The 9954-nt window shown below is 39.6% G+C and overlaps 1 protein-coding gene across 1 annotated transcript; it reads right to left on the reverse strand.

Moving 5' to 3' along the window:
- Positions 1–4305: 4305 nt before the first annotated feature.
- Positions 4306–5578, reverse strand: LOC109206992 (mavicyanin-like). The gene is made up of 2 exons (XM_019369868.1): positions 5326–5578; positions 4306–4809 (listed from the first exon to the last, which is right to left on the reverse strand). Exons 1-2 carry the CDS (start codon positions 5528–5530, stop codon positions 4442–4444), a joined length of 573 nt encoding a protein of 190 aa, XP_019225413.1. The 5' UTR covers positions 5531–5578; the 3' UTR covers positions 4306–4441.
- Positions 5579–9954: the final 4376 nt, after the last annotated feature.

Raw genomic sequence — 9954 nt, forward strand, 5'->3', positions numbered from 1 at the left:
GTTGTCATCAACGACCAGCTGAACACCTCAAGTGAGCCTATTTTCAATTAGACCCTTTATTTATACACAAAAGAAATCAACTAAACACCCGGCAATGTCTGTTACACCCCGTGTTTTCGTATGTAAGAGTACATCATAAGTCAATTAATGTGAGCTCAGAAAGGGAATCATCTTTTAAAAGTTTACAAAGTTAGTTCATCATGTTAATGTGGAGGTTATAAATATTTAAGATCATTAGTACCAAGTAGCAAGAGGGTTTGAAGGCTTAGAAGCTAAACGAATTGAAGAAAATAAGTTTCGTCGAAAGTCGACAAGTTGGAATATTTTACCATGTACTTTTGGGGTGATACTAGGGTTATTAACATTATAAGGAGATTATATTATGAGTTATTTTAGTCGTACGATAGTTGGTGTTATGTTTTGAAGTCAAGCGAGTTGTGGAACAAAAGTTGGAAAAGGTCATCACAAGTTCCATTTATAATATACTGAAATTTAGGTCAAATGTAGATGCACTTTTCTCCCAATATACTTGGAATCAATGTATGATCTACATATCAAATTGAAGATCTACGAGTCTAGTTTCCAACGCATTAAACCGTTTGTCGATACGATATTGGAGTAGAGAGATATTTGCATTTTAGCGAGACAGCGCAGACTGGTAGGTGACAAGTAGGTGCATCACCTACTTGCCAAAATGAGAGGACTTAATTAAAAGCCCCAAAATCGGCCAAGAGGGGTCTTTTAAGGGAATACAAACTGAGTTATTTCACCTGTATTTCAGACCAAGAAAACCTAATTGAACCCCTGCAACTCCTCCCCCAAAATCCCACACAAACCCTAGGGTATTCCGGGTGTTACGACGCAATTCTAGTGCTGAAAAGTCCGGACAGCATGCTAGTTTCTCTTTCTCCTTCTTGTATCCGTGTTGAGGAACTTATTTTTGATGAAAAAGGACCAGGTTTCGTGGGTGATACTCAGTACAAGGTAAGTTTATGCTTCTCCTTCCATTATCTATGCGTTTGCGAGTTGTAACTCGATCGTAAAGAATAGACCTAGCTAGTTTCGGAAGAATGGTATGTTGTTTGATCTTGTGCAATGGTTGGCTGGTTGTGAACTTATTTTTAAGTTATATTCATGGCTGGTTTATTGGACAAGAGGTGTAATGATGTACTTTCGGTTGTATTTCTCAATTTGAAAGAAAAGACAAGTCGAAACGTGTTTAAGTAAACCGAAAAATTATGTTTGAGTTGATGAACTTGTGGGACTGTTTTTGGGCTGTTCCGTGTTGGTATTGGGTTGTCTCTTTTACTACTATTTTTATGGAGTTGAGAGGAGGAAGGGTGTGGAGAAACACCACATAATGGCAAGGTTGTTTGTTGGTCGTTCGTCATAACATTTTCGGATTGTTTGACACAATTATGGTTATCGTGTTGTGTATGAAGTGATAGGGGTATGTTGGGCTTTTGTGATTGTTTTGACTAGTGTGAAGTCATATATATAGGGGAGGTGCTGTCCGTTGTATTGTAAAATAGGTTGTGGTCGATACATAATAGTTACGACGCTTAAACGATAATGAGAGTGTCATTTCTCTTATTGTAGACTAAGGAGCCGTGAAATTGCATAGCTTGAGGTTGGGAAGAATCTACAAGGTATGTTAAGGCTCTCCCTTCATTCTTTTGGCATGATCTATAGTGAAACGAACGTAAACGATACGCTATTTCATAATGAATCTACTCCTAGCAACTAAGGTTGTCCATGTTGTTCTTTCCTTACAAAGTTATTCCAAGAAAGTATGTATGATCCTTGAGTCCTAGTGAAGTTCATATTGATGGTATGATGTCCATGATGTTAATCGATGGTGCAATGACCTTATGTCACTCCAAAAAGGTTTAGAACGTGACTCCATGAGTCCAGCATGCATTATATATGTATCTATTTTACTCTACCGAGACGCGCTATAGTCGGCCGGGTATGGCACCTATTGTGCAACCACTGATCAGTTGGGTTTACCGAGCTCCACGTGGCCGGGTACGTTTTTACCGAGTCCTCTTTGAGGCCGGGTATGATGATGCCCACAGAGGCGTATGTTTTTAAAAGTTTATGTATATATATGTATTATGCATTTCATGTCAGTAGCCCCCAGAGGCACTCAGATGTTACAGGTTATATCTCCTCTATCTCTCTTTACATTACTGTTCTTATTTATGCTTTCCTGCCTTACATACTCGGTACTTTATTCGTACTGACGTCCCTTTTGCCTGGGGACGCTGCGTTTCATGCCCGCAGGTCCCGATAGACAGGTTGACATTCCTCCTAGTAGGCTATCAGCTCAGCGAAGGTGTTGGTGTACTCCACTTGCTCCGGAGTTGCCTATTTGGTCAGTATGCTTTGGATATGTATTGATTGGTATGGCGGGGCCCTGTCCCGACCTTTATGATATTAGGTACTCTTAGAGGCTTGTAGACAGATGTCAGGTGTATGGATACTTGTATGGCCTTTTCGGCTTATGTTTTGAGTTTACAAATGGTCATGTCGGCCTTATAGGCCCGTATGTCACATGTATAAGTTTGTATATCATGCTGGGTCATCATACGTTAAGCAATCCCTTATGTTTTATTCTTGTTATCTCATGAAGGGTTTTCTAGCTCTTACCCATGATAGTATGATAAAAAAGATATGTTACGTTGGTACTCGGTTGAGTAAGGCACCGGGTGCCCGTCGCGGCCCTTCGGTTTGGGTCGTGACAATGTCAGCCCCCATTGCGTGAAATCCACTCTCTGGGACGCGAGTTGCCAATCTAAAATTAGGTTTTTTCTTTTTTCTTTTACTAAAATAATGCGGACCCCACTTAATTTTCACACCCCCTGGAGAAGGGTTTTTTTCATTTTAAATTTATTTTGTTTTTTTTTGGTTAATTTGTGTTAAGTTTTAATTACAAATTACACGTGTCGTTCATTGATTGACTCATTTGGCAAGTGTAGCTCACGCATCTGGTATGTTGTACCGGGGTGTCTATTTGATTTACTTAACAGACGCTTGAAGTGTCTACTTGATAAATAGGTTTGTTGAGGTGTTCAAATGACCGTTGTGGACAACTTGGAGGGACCACTTATGTATTTTGCCCATAAAAAAATATGTAGTGGAAGCAAACACGTAGAACTACGTACCTCCAAAAGAGAAACAGAAGAAAAAAAAGTAAAAGAATCAAACCCAGCAATTCTTAATTGGCCGGTAAAAGCAGAGATGACTTTAGGTGTATCAACATATTTGCTCACTTTGATTGATATAGTTAGATTTGGTCACCAGTTCACTTGCTTTACCTAAAAATAGATGTGTATGCATGTGGGACTAAACTTTACCCTTTTCTATTTCTCTACTTTTTTTTAATTCTTTTGGTTTCTATTTTGGCTCTTTATACATAACTGATCAACAACATTTTCTGCATTATGGGCAGCACAGGGAGTGAAAACATCACATAAATTTTTTGACTGTGTATCGTGCTTGCGTGTGAAGTGTCTGAAGTTTGTTTAATGTCTCTCACATTTGGAGAAGAAGGGAAACAAGAAAAAGAAGATTAATAACCATGGAATGAAATCATTGTTGGTGTGAATGGGAAATGGAGGGAAAAGATATGGAGGAAAATGGAAAGTTTGAAGTATTCCTTTTACTAATGCACTTTGTCCCTCGTCAGAAAATGGAAAGAAAATCTTAGTGCTTATATAGAGAAGTGTGTTGAGAAGAAGTGGGGCCTCGCGCCGTCGTCGTCGCTCGCTTGGTTTTGGCTTCGATTCGCGCCTAACAGAAATTTAATATCTGGCGAATAGGCACCTTCTCAAACAAACAAGTATCTTGGCACCTTCTATTTTGGGAGGAATTAATCCAATAACGTTGGGCAACAGTGAGGGGATTAAATTCCTTAAGGAAAACAATTTTTTGTTGGGCTTGAAACTTTTGTTTTTGTTTTATTTTTGGAGAAATTATTTTCGAACACAATTTACTAACAATCATCTCCAATTTAGTAAAGTAAAAACAGAGGCAAATCCATGATTTTAAATCAGCGAGTGTAGGAGTGATTTTATGGTGTGCCTCACGCAACTGACATTAGTTGTGTGAGGCCTCTTTTTATTTCACACATTTGTGGACCCATATCTTACATATTTGGGTCCACAAAATTCTGGGACCACACAGTTGTGAGACAAAAAAGAGGCCTCACACAACTAGCGTCAATTGTGTGAGGCACAAAATAAAAACTTTCGCGAGTGTAAAGTAACACATTGGACGCGTAGCCAGGGGAAAATGTAGCACTAAAGCTACAAGTTCAATTGTACCCATAAAGATTAAATTCTATATTTTTAAAAAGTTTCCAACTATATAGTGAGTGTGCCTGTACCTGCTGCTGAAGGCATCATAATACACCTTCAACATGTGAAAATCCTCAAGTTTACACTAGTGCAAAAGCCAAGGACAAAAGGCCAAGAGTTACAATAACTAGAGAATCCAATCCAACATGATTGGACAATGCAAAACTAGGAACAACTGAAGGATTATTGCTCTTAGAAGAAGGAAAAGAGGCCCCTGCCTCTGCTTCTGCTGCTGATGTTGCAATATCATTGTCTACATTTACATGAAGTTTCATTCCTCCAAGACAATGTAACCTATTCCCACAAACAAAATATCTGTCCCCTGGTTTTGTCAATGGCAAGGTTGTGTTCCCATTTTTACTCGAATCTAGCACGTTGCTCGTGTTGCATCCCTCGAAATTCTCCTTCGTTACCTCAGACACACTATGGAACGACGAATATTGAAACACTGCAAAAAGGGAAAAATCGATAAAACTAAGATTAAACAAAAATATTGATCATCAGTTTATGCTTTTGAGAAATGTATATTTTTAGTCGCTCCCAACAATAATAGCCGACATATTTTTTGTATACCTTCAAACTTCTTTATAACAACCTCGTTTGTTCCGATATATTTTGGCTGCTATAGTGAAGTGCTTATAGAAAGCATATATTATAACATAATATAAAAATTGGGTTCAAGAAAAACTTGGCTTTTATATATAGTGAATGTTTGTTATATAGAGGTCTGACTATATATATATATATATATATATAGACTGTTTAGCTAGCAAATGTAACTAGTTTTGATCGACCGGCAAATCTTGTATTTTGCCCTTTATGTTTTGTGTAGTACGACAAGTAACTCTCGTAACATAGGAAGTAGAGTATTAATATGCTATGGTTGGTTAAATTGTGCTGATAGTATAAAAATTGTCAGTCTATAATTTAAGTTCATGTTGAAATAGTATATGAGGATACTTACAAAGAACATCACCAACATTGAATCTTTTTCCTACTAACCATGTATCAAGATCAGTACTAATATCCCAGCCAGAACTATCACCCACAATGTAGTTAGTAGCTGAACTTGAACAAATAAGACTTAGAATCAAAATTACAAAAAATAGAAGAATCTTTGCCATATTTGGAATATGAGAAGAATGATGAGAAAGGGGACATATATACATATTCACACACACATATATACACACTATATATTACATGCAGGTGAAAATGAGTCGAAATAGCTTATGATTTGAGTTATGTTATGGACTAATGTTATTTAGGTTTGAGTGGTTGAGAATAGATGAAAGTTGGAAGGGTAGTTTAACACCAACCCCAAATTCTTTCTTTTTAATCTGTCTTGACAATATAATGATGATCTCATCTGGTAAGGAAGCTATCAACCAAATAATGAGTTTAGGCATTTCAATTTACTTCATCGAGTTTGATACTAAACATTTCCATATCCAAATTTTTAAGATAAGTAAACAAGTCATGAACGAACAGAAGATAATTTTTTAAGAATAACAACAACGATGGGGTCTGGGAGGGTAGTGTGTACGCAGACCTTACGCCTATCTTTGAAGATAGAGATGCTATTGATCCCGCCCAACTATGCCTTATAAATAGGACTCTGCGGACGTTGCAAATATAACCCGAGTATTACGCCCATGGTCGAATCCACAGAGAGTTAACCTATCAACCACTATCTTCAGACCCACTAATTCTTCAGAACCAGCTTCCCAAATATTCAAATCTCAGTTGAGTGTTCTTTAACAACTAGCTTGCAAGTAACTAAATAGCTGTAAACTAAACTAATAAGGTTGTAAACAATTATGAGGAAAAGCTAAGGCAATGATTTCCCCTATTGATGGAATCCCTTCTGTTTATGCTCATACAAATTTACCAACACATCTCTATCAATCATGAACGCTAATCTTACCGTAAATCTCTCCCGAGTAATCACAGTAATTTACTATTGCACTCTCCCGAGATACACTAGCTTACTTTATTTAGCACGATTCACTTTAGATTACACCCAAGGCTTCGTTATCCCTAATCCCGCCTTTAAACCCGCAATTATAGATTCCTCTAATAATCTAGGAGTGGTGTTGTTCAACAATACCCTAAATATGCACTCTTTTCCAAGTTATGCACACTAAATAGGCACAGCTAATTGAGGATCCTGTCAATTAACTACAACAAACACGAAGTTGAACAAATAGAGATTAAACTAGCAATTTGTATTCACATAAACAAGAAGTTCATCACCCAATAGGTTCCATCAAAAGCTTAGACAAGGAATTTAGCTACTCATGGCTATGGGAAGATAAACTAAGATTGAATTCATCATAAAAATCAAAAGTAAAGAAGAAAGATGTTTGGAGTATTCTCTCACAATGGTTTTCCTTTCTAAGAAACCTTAAAAAAAATTACATGCCTCTCTTGGGCGAAGTCTAATGTTTTAAATAGGGTTTAGGTCTAAAAATTCCGTGTTTTACACTTTGGTCCCTGAAGTTCTCGGCTTCCGCTGCGGTTCTGCCGCGGTCGCGGCCAGACCGCGGCCAAAAGCCTTCTTTGATTCTGAAATCATCCGCAGCTGTCTTCCACCGCGGTTCTACCGCGGTCGCGGTGGAACCGCGGTAAAACCAGTGCTCTGAATCTTCGGCCTGTTTTGCATGGTTCACTTGGAAAATTTCACAGTTGGCCTCTTTTTCATCAATTTTGACTCCAAAACTGCTCCTTAGCCTTCCTTATACATATATCACCTGCAAATCATGAAAAGCACTAATAAGAGCATTTTGTTATCACTTTTAGCATTAAAACTACACAAGAAGGTGATTATTTAAGGCGTGATTATAGTCAAATTCACCTATTATCAACACCCCACGCTTAAACCTTTGCTCGTCCTCGAGCAAACTAAACCACGCTTCTAGGCCTAACTGCTCAATGCATTGCCCCAATATATGTCACACCTGCTATTATCAATGATCGACCTAAGCAGTGCACAATCATATCTCAAATGCAGACTCTCATGCCAAGACACACTTGTGCTCACTCTAATTACTCTAACAGAAGTGAAGACTCACTTTTCTTCCCGAGTCACATGCCCTCACATAAACAACATCTGAGAGAAGTTCCACACACACACATAAAATTCAACAACAAGGAACCATATATAGAAAGAATTCACTCACTCTCAGCAAAGAGCATTCACATGCCACACAGACACACCATAAGCTTGCCCCTAGTGTAATACTCCACGAATCGAGCCATTCAGTCAAAGATCAAGAGGTCTTTATAGGTTGTAATGTAGGCTAAGGGACGGGTCGGATATATTTGGATATAGTGACTAACCTCCCTAAGCACTTTTAATACACACTTCCTTTTATTTCCCCTTCATGTTCAACCCAATCATTATTCCACATTTTGTTTCACTTGTGACCCCCACTTTTCTTTAGGTACAACTGGCTTCTTCTTTTTCTTTTTTTTTTTAAGATTTATTGTACACTGCCAGTTCACCAATCAGAACCTTCATTCTTGATTCCCTTTTTTCACTAACTCTCTCCCACCCCACACTTTGACTTTTGTATATTCTTTAGTGATTCAAGTGCTTCTAGGAGGTAAAGGTTCAAACAATTAGCTTATTCAAACACAGCGATTTAGATCATTATAGGGTTATCAAAGAACATGCTTCAGGCTCAAAGGGGTTAACTATGGTAATATGCACAGGTGGATTCTCAAGTATAGAGGGTTGCACAAAGAAATGCCTCAATCATCTCTAAAACCAAACGACTTCTATTTCGCTTTGCACACACACAGGGTAAGTTCTAGGTATCATATGCAAGCATAGGATGCAAGTAACAACTCACACACACTTAGCATGTAACTCATTCCGAATCAGTTCATCAACACAATCATACGAGTGTTCAAGCCAGATAAGATGTGCAAAATTAAGGCATATATTATGAGTCCACAAACAAGCTTAGACATCGCACCCTCAGTTCGTTTTTTTTTTCAAGTGTGCACATTTGGGGTTACATTCTGACCTTCACCCATCTAATCGTAAAATTACAAAAGAAAAATCTACCTAACCCGGTTCAAGAAAAACCCTTGGAAAAGAACCGTGGTCCAAAGAAAAACCAAGGGGGAGGTACTACACTACCTAAAAGAAGAAAATAAAATAAAATAAAAAAATTCTACATGGACTACTTCCCTCAAGAGTACTGTCCACCTAGTCCGTCATCAGGAAGAGTCCTCTACAAGTTTTGTTTTGTTTTGATTTTTTTTTTTTATATATATCTGACTTTGACCCTCAAGAGACCCGTCAACAAGTGTCCGTCGTTGGGCCAAGTCAGCTACTCCTAATATAACACACTCACATATATACAACACATCACTCTAATGCTACAGCACAACAACATCTATATACATTACAATACACAGTTAGAGCAAGTCTCCCACCCCACACTTAAAATCATGGCATGTCCCCATGTCATATCAAGAAAGTAAAGAGCAGAAGGGTTAGAAGACTTCCCTGAGACTCAATTCGAGTCGGAGACGGTGCTGGGGTCTACATGGCAAGCTCTCCCCAGTGCACGTAACCAGGCCATAAACCGGTTCTCAGATCTAGCCTGCTTCTGCGACATGGCGTCCATCCGCGTGTGTAGGCCATCCACCGAGGTGCGGAGATCCGCGACCTCTTCCTCCAAGGAGCGCAGCATAGGCCGGGAGGACTGTGAGCGTGATAGGCCTGCTCTAGAATGGGGGCGCCGAGAGGACCCGGCATTGTCAACAGACCTCCTGGATGGTACAAAAGGAACCGGATCATCCTCCTCATCATCTATCTCAATTGTGGTGCGTGTACCCCTTCCCACTCTGATGCTAGAAGCTTTGAATGCTGCTTTGGGAGGCAAATCTCCATCGGCAGGATTGGTGGGGGTGTTTCTCATCAAGCACAATATGGTAAACAAGGAAGGGAAATAGAATCCCTTTGTCAGCAGCGGTCCCCGTAAGACCATTTCATCACCAATTATCCGGGCCGCATCAAAATCCTTCCCTGTCACAAAGCACCAAGTCAATAGTGCCCGATTGAAGTTCACATTCGTTGTATTGCTGGATGGCAGGAACCTGCTGCAGATAACAGTCAACCAACACTTGGCCAAGTGGGTGAAAGAGTTAGAGTTGAGGGTTATTTGGTCACGTAACCAAATGGGCTGCCCCCCTATGCAAAGTACATCCGTCATGACCTCCCATGTCACCCCTGGTCTGTCATGGTAATAGTCGACGTCACCGGTGAACGGAGGCAGCCGCAACACCCGGCGAATTGTTGGAACTTGAGCATTGACCACCGTATCCCGGACAATCACCTCCCTACCCAAGTTCAATGGGCAGTTGGCGTAAAATTCTCGAACCAACATCTTGTTAACTGGTGCAGGGTCGTTAAATAGGAATTCCATCTCCCGCCTCCGTATTTCTTCATACATCTCCACCTTTTCGGCTCGGAGGGCTACCCGATCAATCGGGATCTCATGGATAAAGGTCTTTGTAGCCTTGGCGTTGAAGTCGTCCTCCGCCAGTTCCGATTGGAATCTGGACTCATCATAAG

Source organism: Nicotiana attenuata, unplaced genomic scaffold (genome assembly GCF_001879085.1).
Source record: "Nicotiana attenuata strain UT unplaced genomic scaffold, NIATTr2, whole genome shotgun sequence".
NCBI lineage: Eukaryota > Viridiplantae > Streptophyta > Magnoliopsida > Solanales > Solanaceae > Nicotiana > Nicotiana attenuata.